Source organism: Schistocerca piceifrons, chromosome 1 (assembly GCF_021461385.2).
Source record: "Schistocerca piceifrons isolate TAMUIC-IGC-003096 chromosome 1, iqSchPice1.1, whole genome shotgun sequence".
NCBI classification, from domain to species: Eukaryota; Metazoa; Arthropoda; class Insecta; order Orthoptera; family Acrididae; genus Schistocerca; species Schistocerca piceifrons.
The window spans coordinates 815,753,546-815,775,764 of record NC_060138.1 but is presented as its reverse complement, the minus strand read 5'-3'; the positions used below and the strand labels follow the sequence as shown (position 1 = coordinate 815,775,764).

Here is a 22,219-nt window from a genome sequence, read left to right as displayed (position 1 = left end):
GCATTAAGAAAACGTGAACTGCGATGGTAGTAAATTGACATTTGATTGAATGTTCTCTAAGAGTCACTTCTATCTTCTGCTGCAGCTTGGAGTTACCATCTACAAGGAAGAGAGTTTGTATAACCCCTAAATGGTTAAACGATTTGACGTGGTCCAGATATTCGGCACTAAAGAGGCTCGGATTACTTAGTACTAGCGACTCATGTTTCTACAAGTTCGGAAAAGAGAGTTCACAAGTTATCGTTAAGCTTACAGAGTTGATAAAGAAGAAACTTTTTTTCGTATAGGGCAGTGATTATTACCTCGCAATTAAAAGCAGTAAACCCGAAGAAAAATTCGTGCACATCAATTTTCGTTAGTTTCAATTTTCGTTAGACTGCCCATTTAGAATTTCATCTCTAAATTAGCCGACCATCGTGTTTAAGAGAGGTGGCACGAAATTTTTTGCTAATAAAAAGTGGTACACTGTAAAAGGCGAGCCTAAAACACGATCAGGCAAGAAGTTCGCCTCTCAGCCGGATGCGGCAGTCGGAGCCTTCGGGGGAAAGAGGTCGCGGTTTTCCAGCGCCGCGCCCGTCCTGCAGTCATCGGCGATGACGCGACATTCCTGAAGGCCGCTCGGACGTAACACTGGTTAGTCTGTTGCCTGCCCAACGAGGTTCTCTCCCGAAATACCGACACGTCACCGCTCATTACACGAGTCATAAACAATCCTCCGCCGCCTCAAAATTACAGCCCGTACCCCGCGTCTTGAGGGTGTTTTCTGCCGCTCCAAGTGCAGGCAGATGTCGCTAATGCGGCTCCTAAACATCAAAGGACCCGACAGCCGGTATATGTGACCATTACGGCAACTTCTACGGGACTGCGCACTTTATACAGACATTAATTTCATCACTTTTATTCAGAGAATGAAGCAGCAAATGCTGAAAATGAACATCGCAACTAAGCACTTCGCCTCTCAATTCGTCATTAAATGTTTCTACTGATCATTCCCGAAAAAAACTTGCGATCATTTTGAATTGTGTGCGTATTTGCTATCAAACTTGATAGTAAACTTTACACATCAGTCATTGTTTTTTGTTTGTTTGTTTGTTTGTGTGTGTGTGTGTGTGTGTGTGTGTGTGTGTGTGTGTGTGTGAAAGTGTGTGGGTGCGTGAGTGTGTGTGTGTGTGTGTGTGTGTGTGTGTGTGTGTGTGTGTTAGCCAGAGAGAGCGTGAAAGCAAATGTGAAGTTCTCTGAGTTTACTTGCTAAATACCGTAACACCATGTTTTGTGTTGACAGATATAAACGAATGTGAACTGCCTGGTGCTTGCGGAATCAACACGCACTGTACCAACCTGCCCGGAAACTACACGTGTACTTGTCTGGACGGCTTTGTCGGAAATCCGTATGATGGGGTAAGTTTGTTTCAGATGCCTCGTTATTTCTCCGCACATTTTACCGCTAAAAAACCAAGTGCGGAGTAAACAACCAGCAACAGTAAACTATGAAATAAACATCATTATCCTGAAGTATGCTACATGACGCTAAATTCGGCATACTTGGTAAATTTAATTCACAGAAGGAGCGCAATTGAAAAATTATCCAGGAAGTTGATGAAGGATGTAAAATGAAAGACAGACAGTTACTTCGAAATATTTACTTCAGATGTTGAGCTACTACCCCAGTACAGGAAATGAAATACTCTGAATACTGTGGAATCAAATTTTGTATTCATGTGCAATTGAAGTCTGCTTTTTGGGATTGAAACCAGTGTGAGGCGGCCGTCTACACCTCCTTTTGAAACTGTGAAAATATTCATCGGAGAGGACGTTCCTCAGCGGGGTGCCCATCGGCGGGGACGAATTCAGTACTACAGAAGGATGCCCTGACCACTTCCAGTGTAACGTCCGCAGAATATGTGTGCTGCACAGAGCCTTACATAGGCGAGCGTTATCCTGGGTCAACACTTCACCTGTACTGAATACTGTGCGCCTTTAGTTCTGAGATCGAGGTAAATACGAGATATGGTAGCTGAATTTCCTCTTTGTGAAGCACTGGTCTCCATAACGCACTGAAGCACTTACTTCACAAGGGCATCGCTGCTGAGATATGGTCAAATCATTCCGCTCTTTGTCGCTGTCGTTTTGACGCCTACAGAAAATAGCCTTCGCCATTAGCGCACCACCACGTTTGTCATGTAATCTCGACGACAAAGTAGCTGGAGTGTTTCGTTAAGCGCATTCGGAAATTCTATCAAGAACCATATTTTGCAGTAAGTGGAAGAATAATTCGTAGATGTTATTTTCATCTGCTTCAGCAGCGATACTGAAAATGATAACCCTAATAATTTTCGCAGTACAGTACAAAATATCGTTAGTTATTTAACAGTTTTCAAATCAGCCCTTTAAAATCAATTCTTCCATAACACGATTAAGTCAGGCGCCGACTGATGCGCAGATACTTTCTTAACAATTCTGCTTACGATGAGTACGACCCAAGAGATGTGTACTTACAACAGGTAGTACAATGGCAAGTTGCATTATAACAACCGCCTCCTGCATTTAACGCCGGCGCACAAGCCCATTACCGAGCGAGGTGGAGCAGTGTTTAGCACACTGGACTAACATTCGGGAGGACGACGGTTCAAACCCGCGTCCGATCATCCTGATTTAGGTTTCCCATGATTTCCCTAAGCCGCTTCAGGCAAATGCCCTCATGTTCCTTTGAAAGGGAACGGCCGACTTCCTTCCCCTTCCTCCCCTAATCCGATGGGACCGATGACCTCGCTGTTATCATCAATCATCAATAAGCCCATTAAGCAGAGATGACGTAGAGGGGAAAGATTTCGTAAGAGATACCGTCGCTCTCGTTTTTGTTATTAGTAGGACGAGAGATCTTTCAGGCTACAACATAGGGTGCCTTTAGGAATCCGGTCAAAAAGCAGCACGATTATTGAACTGTTCCGGTAGTGTTGGGATGATGGTGCATGATCAGTTGGTGTAACAAGGAGCAAGCGAGTGCAGACGGCGGGTCACAGCATGTCACAATTGTGAGGGACAACAGTCTGTGACGAAAGAGTAGCACCGGCGTCAAGCATGGCACAGAGGAGCACATTTCAGTGCAACGCAACCAGAGCCTAAGATATGGATGAATAAAACGATCAAGTAGCGAGAGTATAAAGCAAACATAGAGTCATTGTGCCAGAAATTTTTTTAAAAATACTGACTGACGAATGGCTATATTGTCTGATGAGCCCCTGTTTTTCTTTAAGTTTTTCACCGATGCGACATTCTTAGTCTGGATAAAAAAGCCATCTTTCGGCTTTAGATCTTCGTACATACCAGAAACTGCTGAACGGTTATAGCTGATTCCAGTATGTTGGTGCATCTGGTGTGTTTCGGCGGTGACCTGTTGCAGCGCAGCACGTCAGCCGCCTGTCTTCACGCCCCATAATAACCAACTTTCAACTCGAACACCAGTGGCAAGCAGAACTCTGCCATTAATCAACTAGCAAACTAATTTTCTCCACAGAGGCATGAAAACAGTTCACAAAAATCTCCAGCTGAGAACTACTGCCCTTCAACCCTTCCCTTGGATATGACAACACGATTGGTTTGGTAATTTTCGAAGAGAGGCTGAACGCTCGCCTTTATGTAACAAAAATCGAAACCCCGTGACCCATCAGGCTTTCCTCGCAGATATGCTTAATATATGGCTCTCGGGTTTTCGCGGGAGCACGTTTCATGCCCAGAGTTGTTGTACAGTGAGAGACCGATGTAATGAACACCATCGTCTTACATGTCTGGGCCAACTGTAAGTCTGCAATAGCAGAGCACTGCGTTAATACAGGACACCGCACGATGTACGAAAATTCAAAGATCATATCCTCAGTTTCGTTTTTCTCAGAATGTGTAGCAAAGAACGCGACAAACATTAGGATAATAGACAGGGACTCAATATTCCAGTTAAGTATAGTATGACATTGTAGTAGGTCGAGCAGTTGCCTCTAGGAATTATTCTGGGATATTGGCAGAAGGCTATAGAGCCATTTATTGAATGGTAAACACAGTTCTCTTACCCTTTATGAACACTGTACCGAATGGCATATTCCAGCAGGATAACGCGCACTTCCACTCTAAAATGCACACCACAGGCACCTTGAGGAATTTATCTATCCTTGATATGCCTGTACAGTCCCTCGATTACTCAACCGCAGAGCCTGTGTGGGATGCGATGGCGCCAGCCAGCACTCTTCATGAAGTGACTCAGTATGTGTTTCGGTGACGGCAAAAAATCCCTCAAGATGATATTCTGGGGTGGGTTGTTTTAATTCCACAACGACTACAACTGTGTATTCATGCTCGTGCGGATTGCACCTCATGCCGACGTTGATAATGGATATGAAACGAAATGGAATGAAATATTAATTATTTGTATGATGAACATCTCCACAAAGTTTGATAAACATTGGACTGGTGCTTCACAATGTTAAATATTTTCAATTTCCGTCAGTGTGTTTCTGACAGTCACTTTCAGCTTCATATTCATACACCGACAGGACGCAGCCCAACAGAATCTCCATACTACGATACATGTGTTGTAGAGGAAATATAAATAATATGACAATGAATGGAGGTTTTCTTTAATGCGTATAACATTTGTGGTGACCTGAAGAAAGAGCAGCAGATAATGCGTTGTTATGTGCCGGCAGTGCGTGCGCCAGGACGAGTGCTCGCTGCCCGGTGCGTGCGGACCCGGCGCGCTGTGCGTAGCGACGCTGGACGGCCACGAGTGCCACTGCCCGCCGGGTTCGGTGGGCGGCGATCCCTACTCGGAGGGCTGCGCCGGACCCGACGCGTGCGCGCGCAGCCCCTGCGGCCGCGGAGCCATCTGCACCAACCACGACCTCGGCTTCAGGTGCACCTGTCCGCCCGGCTACGACGGAGACCCCAACGTCGCCTGCCAAGGTAAGCCTTTGTCACAAAGTCTCTTTTTGACCGTGTATTCTAACACAGTGGTCGCCCAATTACAGCAGTGCTTCGCAATTTCTGATACATTGCCCGCATTTTCCACCGTTATAGAGCCTTTTCACGTAAGTATGTGTGCCACAGCGCTACCGCAATATGAAGAAAACCTGTCCATGTAAATCCCCCATAAAATTTCTAAATTCTTTTATCGTTTTTACCTTTCATGCGAATCAGGGAGTCCTACCCTTCAACTGGAACAGCGGCCTACCACATTTCCAATTTGAATGACAGTAAACACCTCGGTTGTTATCTATTGTCCGAGCAGCCAACAGTAAGACTGAAGCATGGCATATTAATGAAAAAAAACCTATAAGCAGGAAAATATGTGATCAGTGGAGCTACAGCTTCGAATAATGGCCCCAGTAAGATTAGAATGTCTCTTCCAGTATCTATCACAAATACCTACGTGCTGTCTGAGGCACTTCAAATGTAGCGTGACTTGTCAGCCCTACCAAACTGCAGACTCTGTCATCTTGAGCGAAAGATATTTATTTCAGACAAATTTGTTCAAGGAATTTTCACAAACTTTGGCTGCTGATGACTTTGTTAACCCTCTACCCATTACTTATTCCTCCATTACAAGGGCTCCTCTACTTTGACACAAATAACATAAAACGCTAATTTGAAAAATTTTATAAGAAGAAACAAACAAATGCTGTAATATCAGCTGAAAGTTCTTTGTCTCGTACCCCACGACACCCGTAGGATATTGCTGTTTTCTGATACTTACCTTCCCACTGACAGCATTGCTATTCTGTAGGCTTCTGTCAAGCGGATCAATCTTCGCAACTTTAGGGTTCGATACATAATTTGAGTTATTATTTTGGAAACGCGATAGATCCAAATTCTTCAGCAGCGAAATATGTCACATTGTTAACTGCAATTAGTAGGTTCTTCCAATTTTATTCCTACAACAAGAGTACAAAGTGCCAGTAGTAGCTGCAAAAAGTTTGCAGCATCGACACTTGCCAGCTTCATTGCAAGTAACATCAGTCACGGTAAAACCTGTTAAACAAGTGACTCCTCGACACAATACCAGTATTTAGATGAAGCGCCCTTAGAGAAAAAAATCATTTATTAGGGAATTATCAGAATGTAATTCCTTCATTTTCTCTGAGTCTTTCTTTGTAGTAGTAGACAATATGCACATCTATAAGCATCTTAATGTATTATCAGTTTCATTCCACAAAGCGTTTTGAAAATTGCTGTAGTTGTCTTCATTCCCGATTACACCATAATTGTTTTAAACTTAGACCCAAAGACCTCTATACATAATATTTGTTAAGTTGACTATTTATTACAGTCACTGCTGCGGAATGGATCAAATTATCGCGGTCGGGTTCAGTAGTAAAAGATCATCTTTAGATATTGGTGGTTGTCTACATTGTATCACGTGATGTTCATAGTTGTGAATAGCTGCATCATCATCAAATTGCAAATATTTGACATAAAAGTCAATGTTTTCCGCCCGGACTGGATTTGTTTATTTCCCAATTTCTATTCCAACATGTGTATCATTTTCAAATAATAATACAACATGAAACCCTTTAATGTGCAGGGCGTTAGCGGTATAAGTATAGTATTTTATTGGTGACTGAGAACAGTATAGTAACAACATTACATTACTATTTACTTCATTTGCTGACTAATTATTATAGCTATTCGGAGTAGTATATGTTTTAGGTTGTTTAGTACGTGCAAGTACATGAAGGAAGTGCAAGCCACTAATGCTTAATCTCCCCTGGGAAGCAGATCAGGTGCTGAAGTGAAGTGTGCACTCGGTTAGTCTGTATGACTGGCGCAGTCCACTTAGTGGTGCAGTTACTACAGTGCAGAAAACATCAAGTAGTAAACTATGTGACGTGTTTGTGGGAAGACTAATAGCTACAGAGAAAAACAACAAACATGCTGAAGTGGGTACATATTGTGGTGTCACCGCCAGACACCACACTTGCTAGGTGGTAGCCTTTAAATCGGCCGCGGTCCGTTAGTATACGTCGGACCCGCGTGTCGCCACTATCAGGGATTGCAGACCGAGCGCCGCCACACGGCAGGTCTAGAGACTCTTCCTAGCACTCGCCCCAGTTGTACAGCCGACTTTGCTAGCGATGGTTCACTGACAAATTACGTTCTCATTTGCCGAGACGATAGTTAGCATAGCCTTCAGCTACGTAATTTGCTACGACCTAGCAAAGCGCCCTTACCAGTTACTATTGATGCTGTAAAACATGTACCGTCAAGAGCGATGTTCACCATTTACGGATTAAGGTTAAGTATTTCAACACCTACGTCCTTTTTTGCTAAAGTCTAACTTCCTTGTCCTGTTCCAGACCTCACACCAGCCTGCGTGAGCTAAAATGCGTGCCTTTCGGCTTCCTCTTACATTAGTGGGTTGGTCCTCTTGCCAATCTACAACACATATTAAGCTGTAAATGTTCACAAGATACCCCTAACATCCTGCATATTCTCCACTGTTAAATGAACATCGTCCTCGTGTCCAACCATTCTTACATATTTGCACAATATTTACAATTTTTTTCAACAAATAAATGTTTTAATATCTATACGGGCATTGTCATGATGAGCATGTGTTACAATGTAGGTGGTCAACTGAGAACTGAAGACGTTGCAACTCTTATCGGCTGCGTGCATTTCTTGTAAATGATTTGTCTTCCCTTACAATATTCATTGCGCACTTCCGATCATTGTTACCTCAATACCCACGTATTAAGGACGGCCTTCCAGCTGACTAGTTCTCTTTCTACTACCCTCCTACTTCAGAAGAGAGACGACCGTCGACTCACAACATCGTTGGAAGGCACGATATAAAAAATGCTGTTTCTTACAGCATGAAATTCTCCAGGATATATCCTGAGCACTCTCACTGTAGAAACTGAAAGCATGTGCCCTGGAGCCATTGTGTCCCCGTGTAGTTGGCTAGGCAGCAAGCAGGTGGTGGCAGGTGTGTTGGCGTTGCGCAGAGCCGGAGGCGAAGGACGCGTGCGCGGCGGCGGCGTGCGGCCAGGGCGCCGAGTGCCGGCGAGACGGCGAGGCGGGCGCCGCGCGGTGCGCCTGCCCGGCCGGCTTCACGGGCGACCCGCTGCTCGCCTGCAGCGACGTCAACGAGTGCTCCGCCGGCGCCGCCAGCTGCGGCGTCAACGCCAAGTGCATCAACGTGCCCGGCTCCTACAAGTGCATCTGTCCGCAGGGCTTCTCCGGACACGGCAACATCTTCTGCGAAAGTTAGTAGTACTGCGGGAGCGGCACCGGGCACCACGCGCGTCTCGTCTCACAGCTAGTGGGACCTCCGTCACGAGTTTCGGACAGCATTTCAAATTTTAAAATACTTTTATTTTCTTTCCGTTATGCGGAGGAGGGTAACAGTTATCAATGTTTTATGGAAGCCAATACAGTTCTTCCTGAAGTTAAAATCTTATGCCTCATCATATTCCTCTTCGAACTTCTCCAAACCTTGACGTTTCGACCCGTATGCTGGAATCTTCTTCAGGGAGTCTTCCGGTGTCCCGGGGTGCTGAGCACGGTCGAAAACGCGTCGCGTCAATTCCCGAAGGCTCTTTTCCTGGCACTTCAGAGAAGCCTGTAATAAGTGACGTGACACTTGTTTTTGATAATATTCAGCCACTTGGCGACACCATAAACCTTCTGTAGAAGACACTCACCAGAGACGGCGAAACTCGAAGTTTGGGACAAGTCTAAAGTGGAATATGACGTGGCGTAACAACTCAGTTTTGACTTCAATGAAAATGGCCACTGAAGACTAACACACGATGTTTCGCACTACCACAGGTTGTAGAGAGGACGTATTTGATCAGGTTTTACATAGGAACCCATGTCCAGAAACACAGCATCAAAGTTATAGGCACCGGTGCCCATAATTGTAAGTACGTACAGGGCGATTGCGTGGTGATGTTACAAACTTTCAAGCATGATGGAGACAGATAAATGTATCAGTTTGAGGAAAGGGTTCCTCTATCGGAAACGAACGAGTCGAAAGCTATAGGTGAAAACCGTTGTGATACCTCAGACGTAGAATACGTGAACCGGTACTGTTGTTGCTAAGAATGTGAGGTGGGAAACTTGTAGAGATGGTAGTATGAACCAAAACAAGAAAAAATATCCCGTAAACATGGGCTCTTGGGCTCTAAACAGCATAACTTAAGAACTATGCACGCTTGTTACATAGAAAAATTGAATTTCAGACTAGCGAAGATGAACAATTCTCATAGCTCCTCAGGTATCCACTTCAGAGCCCATATTTACTAGACTTTTTCTTTCATTGGTCCGATCTACCTCCTCTGAAATTTGCATACCCTACATTCTTAGCAACGACAGCACCGGTACGTGTATGCCACTGTCAGAGGTATCAGAAAGATTTTCGCTTGTAACTTTCGACTCGTTCGTTTCCGAAACAGGGACCCTTACCTCAAATTGATACATTTATCCTTCTCCAACATCCTATACCCTATATTAGCTATATATTACACTACATATAGAAAATGAGAAAGTAAGTAATATGTGCCTCTTCTTTTAATGAGTTTGTCGAAATCATTTTGTTTGTAAACAATCAACAAATTCTGAAATGTTTTCTCGTATACAAGGGCAAACTATTCATTGCACGCGACAGAAAAAAACTATGACAATCATAACTGAATGATGCGAACAGATTACATTGACAGTTTGATTTACCTACTATAACGACTCCTTTTCTTACTAGGCTAATTACTGTTTAGCTCTACAGGGCCATTATACTGAAATGTTTCCCCACACCACCTAGTATTGTCTTTCTATTTGTGTGAGTAACTGTATGTTCACTGTTGTGGGTAAATACATACAGCGTACACAGGGCGGTGTGTGAAACTGATGGCGATTACACGCATCTGCTGTTGTAGAAATCTGCTCCAGATGCTGCAGATACCGTGTTGAGCTGAAAGTGGTAACCAAAATACGGAGAAATATTCTTCGGGGCTCTGTTGCATAGCAATCAGATTGCTTTCAGTTCTGAGAAATGTCCAGTTACTATTGTGGATTTGAATGATCCATGAAGTGACTTCTTTTCCGAAGAAAACATCGAACTATTTCACTAGAACTGAACGCTCCCGTCGGAACTGTTCTCAACTGGTGTTTATTAGTAAATCATAATAGCAGTACATCGCTGGGTGTATAATAAGACGTACCTTCTTGAAATGAACAATATTTTATTGTTCTATTAACTGATTTCCTTCCATATGCACTTATATTTTACAATGTGAATCAAAAACTCGCAATGGCGTCGATTTTTTGCATCACAAGAATGGCTCTCCTCTACTAAAATTACTCTTAACCAGAACAAACAAAAACTATATCCTAAGAATAATTATGTGAGCACTGACCGCCACAGAGTAATAAACAATATCTTTGTCTCTCTCTCTCGCACTGTCACAGCAAGTTACGCTGCATGATACATCATACTACAATTTTTGCTTGTTAGTCTCACATACACTGAGAAAAATCGCGCTCTCATTGAAAGCTGATACCCTCTAAAGTTCTGTACATGTGGACCACGGAAAGTAGACAAATAGATCGTAGAGTTTATGACATGTACGTTGTAGTGCCCGAAGTGCTGCTCTCCACAGTATGAACGGTTTTCAGTGCTCGTTTTAGTAGCTGCGGGACTGGCGTTTGGACTATTTTTCTCAATTTGGCTTTCATTGTACTTGTCTGTCTTTCCTGATTTTCTTCCAGTGTTGTTTTCCTCATTTTTTTGTTGGTCGTCTTGGCTTCACACATGTATGTTCTCCCTCATATCCTTCCTTACTTAATTCAACAATGATAACATGTAAATTTTTCGGATCCCTTTAATAGTACGGTAATACGATACCAGTTACTGAAATGTAGAAAAAGGATGAAAAGGGCAGATTACCTCTCTGCTCTCCTCTGCGGACTATCTCTGTATCTTTTCTTTCACCTTAGGCTCCATTTCGTTCTGAGTCCTCCTGTGGTAACCTTTTCTCTCCACTTCTCCTTTTAGCTCCCTTTTTCTCTCGTCAACATACAGAAATTTCAGTGTGTTTATTAGTAAATATACTACATTTACCCATAACCATAAACTAACACCCATAGATTCCGCGATCTGTATTGCTAAATGTCTGTACAGCGTCGCTTCTCTGTGATGTGGTTAGGTGTAAGTTCTTGTGCTTTTCCTGTTTCTGTAGCCACTGTCGATTCTTTGTGGCCTTCTATGGATAAGATGACGACAGACTGTGTACTACGTAAAACTGTCTTGCTATTTAACGGCATGTTTTTTCCAGGTGCCTTTATGTTTGTTTCTTATAACTAATATACTTATTTTCCAGACATGTATTTCTTTTACAGTACAGCTTCAGAACGATACTTATCAATGAACAAACTTCTATTTTCTGTGCTTTTTGGTATAATTGTAAGAACACTGCTTGATTTGAAGAAAGTTAATAAGTGTCTTTTCTTTTACAGACTTCACTTTTTCTTAGAATAATCTCTTAAAAATTGTTGCTTATGAAGCTCTGTGTATCCTTATGTTTCTTTGCTTTTAGATTTTCGGCTACTTGTATTCTAGGATTAAAAAGTGATGACGATGTTAACCACCCAATGAGTGATGAATTGTATTTCCTCTTTATTAGTGCAATATGATTCGATAACCTGGTATAGAATGAAACATCATATCAATGGTGGTCAGCACTGTCGTCTCTCATTAGAAACAAGTGTTCAATGACATTTTTCTCGTACACTTATTGTCGATTTTTCATTGTAAATATTTTGTCTGGAAATTTCGCTTATCTTTGACTTTATAGATTGGTCTCAATATCTTGAAAATATGTCATTTAGCTGACTGTATTTTTCTTTCAGAGCTTGCTTACAAACGCCTTGTGCCTCTGTTATCTTCACATTTCCCACTCTTACTGTGTAGTACAGTTTTATAAGCCTTGGATCGGTTTTGGTCAGATGTAATTCTCTTCATGTCGCCTTTCGCTTCATTATGTTAGGCTGAAACGATCTCTAGCTCGGGCGCTAACTGTTCACTTTTGCAAATATTCCAGATGTCAACGAATGCGATGACAGCCCTTGTGGCGAGAACGCTATATGCACTGACACGGTCGGCAGCTTTATCTGTACCTGCAAGGAAGACTATACCGGAGACGCTTTCAAGGGCTGCACTGGTAAGTTATATACTTACACCTGATACTCGACCTCACAATGCGAGGCAGATAATCGATCATATTCCTAATATATGTTGGTGCACAACAAAAAATGCTTCAAATATATGCATCGTAGCCGCCGTTTACTTAAGTGCTAGTCAGAGAAGTCATAAAGTACATGCTAACATACCTAATGTTTGCCTCCAATACTATACTTTACTTCTGCTCTTATATATGCCTCGTTATAGGTGATTCCCCCTGCCCGTAGATCTAAATTGTATTCAGTCAGTTAATGCATCAGTGGTTATTCATTTGCAGACTTTTTCCTGACTACGAGCCTCTGTTGTCAATTACATCATTTATTTTTCGGAACAAGCAGCGTCGCTTTAAATTGCCCTCTGCAAAAGGGCAAGGTTTTCACAGTGGAACAGTAGATCTGAAAAAACAAAACGGTTCAACAACGCTATACCTGGCCCCAGAAGACAAATAAGGGACGATCAAAAAGTTTCGGTTTGAGGCTGTTGCTGCAGCGTGTATGCAAACCAGCGTGACTCCGATGCTGCAGCGTATATGCAAACCAGCGTGACTCCGATGTGTGTATACAAGCACCTTCGTGTTGGCAAGGGGTTAGTGTGGCCCTCGGAAGGAAACTTTTTGATCGCTCCTCATAGAAAGTGCAGTGTCACACATCTAGAATCTAGACTGTATTCGGATGTAACTGATGACTTCTTCCGATGGCAAGTAAAGGACATAGAGGACTTGAAATGACTAAACCTTTTCTTACTAGTGCCTCTCAGTTAAAAATATTGATGATTTTGGTGAAAGGTATTAGGTTCTTCATGAATCACGTGGTACAAGAAGTCTATATCGCATTGAATCTTACCATGACTGTATTCCACCTACTATCACTATTCTTCCCTTGCAGGCTAATAGCTACTCGAGAGTGGAAAACTTAAAAGTTTCCCTTTCGTAGAGGGAAAAAGAAAAGAAAGCAGATTTGCTTTAGCAACATGTTTTTACGACGAAGTCATTATGGTTACACAAGCTTTAATTCATCCAGGACGTGAAAGGAAAGCTGTCGTATTCTTTTCGAAAGAAAATATTTCTCTAATCAATGAAGAGGAACAACAAAAATGTCAATTGTGGAAAGGCAGTTGGATATCTGAATCGCAGATTTCGTACGAGTGCAGGTTGCTAACCATTGGGACATCTCGCCTCTGTCAGTAATGAAGAATAGCAATTATCTGTAACGGAGCAACGATGGAGATCTGAAGAATTTACGAGCCTGCGCAGCAATTTTCTTCGTGGTAGAATGAAATTTTCCCTCCAGATCGGAAGATTTGCTGATGTATAAAATGAAAACACAAGATCTGCGTAAGAAGCAAATACTGTTTTGACACTTTCATTAATGAATTCAGTCCAGATAGGAAATACTTTTATTTTATACTTCAGACATTACTAGTTTCGCACCGTTAACCATCGAAAGATTATCACGACGTCAAACATATCACAGTATTGTACCCAAGAGTATATTACCTAGTACATAATATCAGATGTTTGACGTAGTGATGATGCAACGACTGTCGGTGGACCGAAGCTATTAGCCTGTGAAGTATAAATAACATACGGTATCTAGATTGAATTCATTAGTAAAGATATGCTGATCTGTCAGGTTTTCGCATATTTAATGATATATTTTGGGGGCTTCGGCCAAGTTGTTGTTCGTCTCCTTCAAGTGCTGCAAGGTGTGTTGTTATATGTCTTCACAAAACCACAGATCGCAGCATCTGAGGAAGACTACGAGGTCACGAAGAAATCGTACAGAAAAAAAGGAAACAGGAAGTCGGATTAAGACCTGAAACTACGTCATTAAAAAATATGCTAACAGATTGAACTCGAACGCTTGCTCGTTCTAACCTAAATTTTCAGGAATGTCGCACAGTCCCACACAAAGCTTCAGACTGGCAGTATTGGGCTCCTAATTTCCATATACTGCAAAGTCTATCTTACATACCATATAGAGACCAGTAAATAATCGAATTCTACAAAATCAACAATCGAACATCTACAAAACAGCTTCAGACTTAAGATTAATTTAAGAATGAGTTAATGTGTTAAACCAGATCATGTTTAGAAAAGGCTTGAAATTATGGTAAGTTTGTTGGAAGTCGCTAAGTGCTGTCATTGTGTTTGAATATAGTCTGAGAATTTGCGGGCCACAAGTTACATTGCCTCCAGTTAACTTCAACCGCGTTTTTTTTTTTTTTTTAATAACTCGAAAACTTTCCTCCAGCCAAAACGTACCCCAGTACAAAATTTAGCGACATTAAATTTCCTACAAATTGGCCCCGAGCTACATAAATTTTCTACAAATAGGACCCGTTCATTTTTTCTGTAGGACTAATAGTTTGCCTGTAGCGAGAAAGAGAATATGAAATCCTTGCTCATGGTATTTGAAGGTGTTGCGGGTTGCATAAAATCCATAGGTGCAGCTAAGTCAATCTTTATACACAGTTTCTAACAGTAATTCCTGTACTGCTCTGTTAAATCATTAACATATGATTATACACCTTTATGAGTAGAGTATGTGAAGATCTTAAATTTGGTCAGTAATTGTATGAAATGTGAAAATCACATTTTTGTTGCCCCTGGAAGCAGTTAGATAGGCAATCTGCAGCCCAGGAAACAGTTAGATAGGCAATCAGCAACTGGGGCTGAGCATCATGAACCACGACCCGGATTAGCCGCCGAATGATGTTGATGGATAAGCGCCAGATACCGTCCCCTGTTGCCACACTAAGTGAGTGTGAACGTGCCCGTTGCAGATATCAACGAGTGCGTGGCGCTGGACCGCCCGTGCGGCACGAACGCGCTGTGCCAGAACGCGGTGCCGGGCTACACGTGCGTGTGTCCGCAAGGCTACGCGGGCAAGCCCGACGCCAAGGTGGCGTGCGAGCAGGTGGACGTGAACATCCTTTGCCGCTCCAACTTCGACTGCGCCAACAACGCCGAGTGCGTGGACGGGCAGTGCTTCTGCCAGAAGGGCTTCGTGGCGCGCGCCGCCGACTGCGTCGACATCGACGAGTGCTCGCAGGGGCAGCCGTGCGGCGCCTCTGCGCGCTGCACCAACGTCCAGGGCGGCTACCACTGCGAGTGCGAGCCCGGCTTCGTCGGCAGCCCGCCGCGTCTGCCCTGCAAAGGTGCGTAGCTGGCGGCGTGTCATCACCGACAGTAATTAACTGCGACACAGGAGTAGCGCATGAACTACTAATACTACAGGCCCTATGCGGAACGGATAAGAATCGTGGCGGAATCACTTCGCTGTACTACTTACCTAAAATAAGATACTGCAAGTCGATCCTCTGTTCCAAGGTCTCCATTTCCGTTCGCAATGGTCCATAGATTATCCTGCTTCCTCCCATTCTGTTGTAGCCTCTTTTTCCCTCTCGTGGAATTATACAGTTAACAACGTCCAACAAGTCCAACTGATTTACAATTTACAGTTTGTTCAAATTTCTTTTTAAGTCATTTCATCACTTTAATTGTTTAATTTGTGTGACAAACATTGTTAAAAACAGTATAGACCTCTATGTCCGTAATATGGAATAATTTATATTATCACAAGATGGAAATGGTTAACCTACGATGTGTTTAAAGTACTGGGAAACAGGTCTTTAACTATATAGTGTATAAAATAACCAAAACTAATGAAATTGCACCATTGAACACGCTCCGCGAGTGCTCCTGTGTGGATAGATCACACAAAATGTCTTCCAGTTTCTTCGGTAGGGCTTCTGTCAAAATATTTAACAAATATAAACAGTTCCACGGCATGTGCACATTCTGCTACGAGATAAGGTATGCATACATATATACAGTCACAGATGATGCTGAAAAGAATCGGAAAGTTATACAGCATCTTTTATGAAAACACAGCGACATTTCGCTTGCCTATTGGAAACTGGGTGAAATACCGTTATGATTGGCAAAGTATTTGAGAAGAGCAAGGTTGAAATCTGTCTGGTCATTTTGCTTTACGGCAGTCCCTTCGTTTTTCTAAATTACGTCAAATGAAACTAAATTCAGAATTTTTTCCTTTCTCTCTCTAACAGAAAATATGCTCAGATTATAAAAAGTCAGATATCTTAACGTAATTATTTATTATTCCTAAATATTGTTGCCTTATATAATAGTTGCTCCTTGCAGAATCTCAGTAGCGAATTATCAACAATAAAGTGCTATATTTACTACTCATTTAATAAGTCAGCATATTTACAATTACATAAATGTGATATGTCTGTGATATTAAAGCGCAAAACAGCTTTTAATATACCAGTGAATTAAAGTTAGTCAAACATAAATTGGCGCAACTAAAGGACACAAACTGAATTTAAGGCTGTGATGAAAATCTCTAATTATCACTGGATTTCCGCCTTATAAACTGGCAAAATCAGACTGTATTCTTGACATTATCCGAAAGCACTCATATTTTGCACTTCTTTTTGTTGTCCTAGTCTATGTTTTACTGCAATACGGTTTGCGGTAATACAGTTTTCTGCGCCAGTTCTCCTATGAGTTTCTGTTACTCTGAACTACTCATTACTTCCTTACCAATAACAAATATTTCGTCGTATTCAGCAGTAATTACTCTGAATAAATCGGAGAAATAATCAACAGCTGCATGACCAAACGCCGTAAATGATATGCAATTGATTTGTAACCTCCATTTTATAGGCTTACAGAATAACGGTTCCACGTTGCACCTGAAATATTCTGTATCCATCAGTCCAATGGTCAGCGTGAACCATTAACTAGGAAACAGTTACTTGCACTAGTTCAGAACCTCTGCTGTTGACTTAACTACTCCCAATTAATGTAGAGTCTCTAAATATCATTTTCATTTTGCAGCACCATGCGAAGACGTCAAGTGTGGAGACCACGCCTTCTGTAAACCTGACGGTCAGGAAGCTTACTGCATTTGTGAGGACGGCTGGTCGTTCAATCCACTGGATATAACAGCAGGATGTGTTGGTAAGTGCTCGACCAAATCACGAAGTAAGTCTACTCGTGTTTTTGTTTGGTGATTTTTTTTTTTTTTACATGTTGTACTTACTGATGAATTTTTGATCGCAGACATCGACGAGTGTGACAAGATCAACGGACCCTTCGGGCGCTGCGGTGCCAATGCGCTGTGTACTAACACGCCAGGCGGCTTCAGCTGCCAGTGCCCGCCCGGACTTACTGGAAATGCATTCAAACAGTGTCTAGGTAAGAACGGCGCCAATGTCTGCTTTTGCACCCTATTGTTTATCAGTCCAATGCGTCTTTACCCTATGCTACTGAGTAATGTCCTGTAACAATCATTAACTCCATAAGATATCGACAATTTTTTGGGAAATCAGCATTTCGCACCTAACTCCTCAAGAAAACCATTTATTTCTTAATTAAATAAATACTTACAGCGCACGAAACGGGACACTGTTGTTGTCTTCTTTGTCACTTACCATAATCAAGGCATTAAACTGATGACAAAACATGAGCAGAAATATATCGTAACAGTCCATATCTACGGCAGTTAAATGTTGTTCAAGAAGAATTTGAAATGGCTAACGAGAGAGTAAGCTGCAGTCAATGGCACATGTGTGAAGAAATCAGGGTGAGGCGGGAGAGAACTAGAAGGCTATTTGATAAGTAGTTCATAATCTATCTTCATCTAGAACTTCACGCATACTCTGAATGCCGCCGCACGGTGCATGGCGGAGGTCATTTCTACACTACTACTTCTTCCACCTCCTGTACCGCTGGCAAATAGAGCTACGGAAAAATTAATATATATATTTCTCCACGCATGTCCTAATTTCTCTCATCATTACTCCGCGGTTCTTAAGCAAAATATGCGTTGGCGATAGTCAGCCATAAACTCCCTTTATCTAAATTTGTGTTGCGCGAAACCATCGTTGCCCTTCCTTTCAATTGTGAAAATGCTGTAAAGGCTGGAATGAGAGGCAATTGAAGAAAAACGTCAACTATCCCCTGAAGCTCTTCTTACAAAGTTTCAAGATACAATAATTAGAGAATCTGGGGAATGTTCTTCGGCTCTCCACAAATCGTTCCTCTAAGGTCTGCGAAGACAAGAATAGATTGGTGACATTCTTCCCGTGCTCGGTAGGCGAATAAAACGCTAATGCACGGTACAACGGGAAGTGTCCTATGATATCGACTTCACAAAGGATTGGAGAATATAGATGTAGATGTCGATGTGCTGAAATTTTACTTTTGTGCTATAAAAACAATCGCCATCATATCCTGGACGCTGCCTCCCAATCTTTTTAATCACGGAAGCGGCATGGGCCGGTGTGTGAAGAGGAGTGTTTGTGAGAGTGGTGGCCGCCTGTTCGCAGACATCGACGAGTGCGCGACGGGCAGCCCGTGCGGAGCGGGCGCCGTGTGCACCAACGTGGTGGGCTCGTACAGCTGCGGCTGCCCGCCGGGATCCGTGCCCGACCCCGACCCCAAGGTCAAGTGCGTGGCCGTCGTGACGTGCGCCGCCGACGCCGACTGCCCCGGCAACGCCATCTGCGACCCGCACAAGCGCTGCCTCTGCCCCGAGCCCAACGTCGGACCAGACTGCAGGCGTGAGTACCTCTTCTCTCTCTCTCTCTCTCTCTCTCTCTCTCCTTCTGTGTGTGTGAGTGTGTGTTCCTGAAGCTCAGTCTGTCTCATGTGGATCTTATAATTCAGTTTCTGCACATCAAGTGAAGGACCATTTGCTCTACAGTATTTGGGTGGCGACAGTAAATTTAATTTCTCGTCGACGTCAGTAGCATTAGAGTTAAAACACTGCCTCAACTGAACAAGAACAAGGAAGGTAATTATCTTTTTGAAGAAGCGAGAAACCCAGGTAGGCATTCGTCGGAGATGATTTTGAGTAACCACAGGAGATAAGAAGCACTCCGGCAAATAAAAATGTGCGACGGATCAGGACCCGAACCTGAGACGTTTGCCTTTGTGCGGCAAGTGCTCGAGCGAATGATTTAGCCAAGCACGACTCAGGACCCGGTGTCATAGCCAGTATCTTATCTCCTGTCTTCGAAACAGCACGGGTCATAATTCGTATTTGGATAGCTCAGTCCATAGAGCACTTGCTCGCGAAAGACAAAGGTCGCAGGTTTGAGTCCTGGTCCGGCACAGATTTTATATCTGTCAGGAAGTTTCATAGCAGGCCAACCTCTGCTGCAGAGTGAAAACTTGTTCTGTGCGGAGGAGATATGTTTGAACTCCACTCTTCCCGAACACGACTCTGAAGCTGTAAACGGTGTGCCACGTTCCTGGATAAAACAAAAACTACCATTCTACACAATCTCGTGACAGCGAAGTGCACCAGACAGCTACACTTGAGACACTTGACATGCAAATCACCCAAGTCGCAATCCTCGCACCAGGCTGAGAATCACACGACTTAGTCTTCAAATCTTGGCGCATCTCTATTTCCTCCAATAGGATTTGAAGCTTCAGGCTTCCGCGTCAAAATTAATAGTTTGTCCGTTTTTTGGATGACAGCAAAGTTGTCATTTTTTTCTTTGTACGATATATTTCGACAATATCCCTCACTGTCTTCGTCAGGTATCGAGGCAACATTTCGTGCCTGGCTGTCTGAGGTCCAACCAAACTGTGATGGGTGGACGCTTCACGCTCTCGTAGCTGTTGGTTATAGTTCAAAAAGGGAGCCACGAAATTGATACCTGACGGAGAAAACTAGACTCGGCCGGAAAACAAAAACCTGTAAACCAGTCAGTAGATTGCAGCGATAACATATTCAGGATGATCCAGTTGACGTGCCAGTATCGTAGTTCAGAAGGGAGAACCTTCAGGATGGTCCACTTGACGTCCCAATACCGTAGTTGAGAAGAGATCTAGTTAGCATCGTCGAGCAGTGCAGCACGTGTTGTGAGTGTGCCACCGTCCGCCTTACAGACCCGTGCGAGTCGGTGGTGTGCGGCCCGAACGCGCAGTGCCTGCTGCTGAACGGCGCGGCGCGCTGCCTGTGCGCCAGCGGCTACACGGCGGCGGCGACGCCCGCCGGCGGCTGCGTCGACGTGGACGAGTGCGCGGCGTCGCCTTGCGCGCCGGGCGCCGTCTGCCGCAACGAGCCGGGCGGCTTCTCGTGCGAGTGCCCCGGCGGCTGGGCCGGCGACCCGTACCGCGGCGCGGGCTGCGCGCGCCCGCACGGCCCCGCGCCCGCCGCCTGCTCCAAGCAGCGGCCGTGCCCGCTGGGCGAGCACTGCGTCGCCGACCAGTACGCCGGCACCAGCGTCTGCCTGTGCCAGCGCGGCTTCACGCGCGATCCCGCCTCCGGTCGCTGCCGCGACGTCGACGAGTGCCGCGAGCTGCGAGACCGACCCGCCTGCGGCCTCAACGCCGTCTGCAAGAACCTGCCCGGTAGCTACGAGTGCCAGTGTCCGCCCGGCTTCAACGGAAACCCCTTCCTGCTCTGCGAAGGTAAACGCCCTCTACCAAATGTAATCCACACGCGCGTCCCGTTTTCGATCAGTACGTTACCGTCTGTGTGTGCTTGCAGAGTGCAACACGCTGGAGTGCCAGTGCCAGCCGCCGTACCAGCTTCTGGACGGCAACTGCGTGCTGGCGGGCTGCTCCAAAGGCGAGAAGTGCCCGCCGGGCGCCGAGTGCATCACGATCGCGGGCGGCGTCAGCTACTGCGCCTGCCCCAAGGGCTTCCGCACGCGCCACGATGGCTCCTGCGAGGGTCAGTACCACACACTGTCTGTCTCAAAAGACCATTCCCAGACATTACGTTATCTCGTACTTTGTATACTGTTCACGGAAGTAATTTTATTTACGTCCTCGGGAAAAAAGGAAGATTTCCGACCGAAACGGCAAAAAGCCGCTCTATAGAATTAATTGACGAGTAAGGTCGATTGAATCTACCTTTAGTGAGACATTAATCATTTGACGTACATTCTCATACATACGGAAACAGAAGAGACCAGACCGCGGACAGTATATAATCGTTTTAATTTCGGGAGTGAACACAGCCTTAAATACTTTTTAAATCAAATCATCGACGCCATTTGACTGTTAAGTTCTTAATATTCATTAATTACACGTCCGTGACTCGTGGTCTTGCGGCAGCGATCTCGCTTCCCGCGCACGGGGACCCGGGTTAGATTCCCGGCGGGGTCGGGGTTTTTCTCTCCCTCGAGATGACTGGGTGTTGTGTGTCTTTCATCATTTCATCCTCATTCCCTCGCAACTCGCCGTAGTGGCGTTAAAGAACTTGTGGAGCGGCGGCCGTACCGCCCCGCGAGGGGTCTCCCGGCCACCAATGCCATACGCTCATTATTATTATTTATTACACTATCGTGTTTTCTGATTTAGAGGCATTTTCAAGTGCAAACGTAAGAACAGGGTCGCGCTTGCCACATCAGTGTATTGGCCATCATTAACACGCCACATTACGTTAAAGTATGTTGGCAGCGCGTAATGTTTCTAATTCACATCTACATCTTATTACGAGATCACTGGTACATATATGTCTACATATGCGTTATAATATTTCATCGACGACATGTAATTCAGGCAGATCGGGTATTTAGTGACGTTTTTCTACAGTTTGTACCTGAGAATGGCTCGAAAGCCGAAATCGCGCTACTGAAATAAATGAGTATTAAGAAGTTATAGTAAAATGGTCGCAATATTTCGTTGAAAAACTGACATTATTTATTTTGAAGGTAAAATCTTCTAGATAGGACGCGTCATTTTTCTTCCATGCGATCAATGTTTCGAACCCTCTGCTGGGACCTTCTTCAGGAACTTGTGTTGTTCACGGTTTTTTAATCTAGGTTGTGGTGGTAAATCCAGCTTAAGCGAGTCAATATATTTATTATAGAGCTTATCACATTCGAAGGTGGCACTGTTTTGAAACAATGAGCGAATCCCCTGCCAGTAACATTCGGCAACCAACGATATCGTATGGGAGGCTATGCCATGACCAGCACTGATGGGCGTTCGATGTTCTC

At 44.0% G+C, this 22,219-nt stretch overlaps 1 protein-coding gene across 1 annotated transcript in view; it reads left to right on the top strand.

Moving 5' to 3' along the window:
• LOC124775374 overlaps positions 1 to 22,219 on the top strand; it is a 607,101-nt gene that overhangs the window by 195,792 nt on the left and 389,090 nt on the right. The window contains exons 7-16 of the mRNA XM_047250212.1: positions 1,283 to 1,398; positions 4,695 to 4,950; positions 7,992 to 8,252; positions 12,084 to 12,203; positions 15,008 to 15,382; positions 17,091 to 17,213; positions 17,316 to 17,450; positions 18,584 to 18,817; positions 20,157 to 20,681; positions 20,761 to 20,946. Of these exons, the coding sequence (XP_047106168.1) occupies positions 1,283 to 1,398; positions 4,695 to 4,950; positions 7,992 to 8,252; positions 12,084 to 12,203; positions 15,008 to 15,382; positions 17,091 to 17,213; positions 17,316 to 17,450; positions 18,584 to 18,817; positions 20,157 to 20,681; positions 20,761 to 20,946 (2,331 nt within the window). The remainder of the gene's footprint in view (positions 1 to 1,282; positions 1,399 to 4,694; positions 4,951 to 7,991; positions 8,253 to 12,083; positions 12,204 to 15,007; positions 15,383 to 17,090; positions 17,214 to 17,315; positions 17,451 to 18,583; positions 18,818 to 20,156; positions 20,682 to 20,760; positions 20,947 to 22,219) is intronic.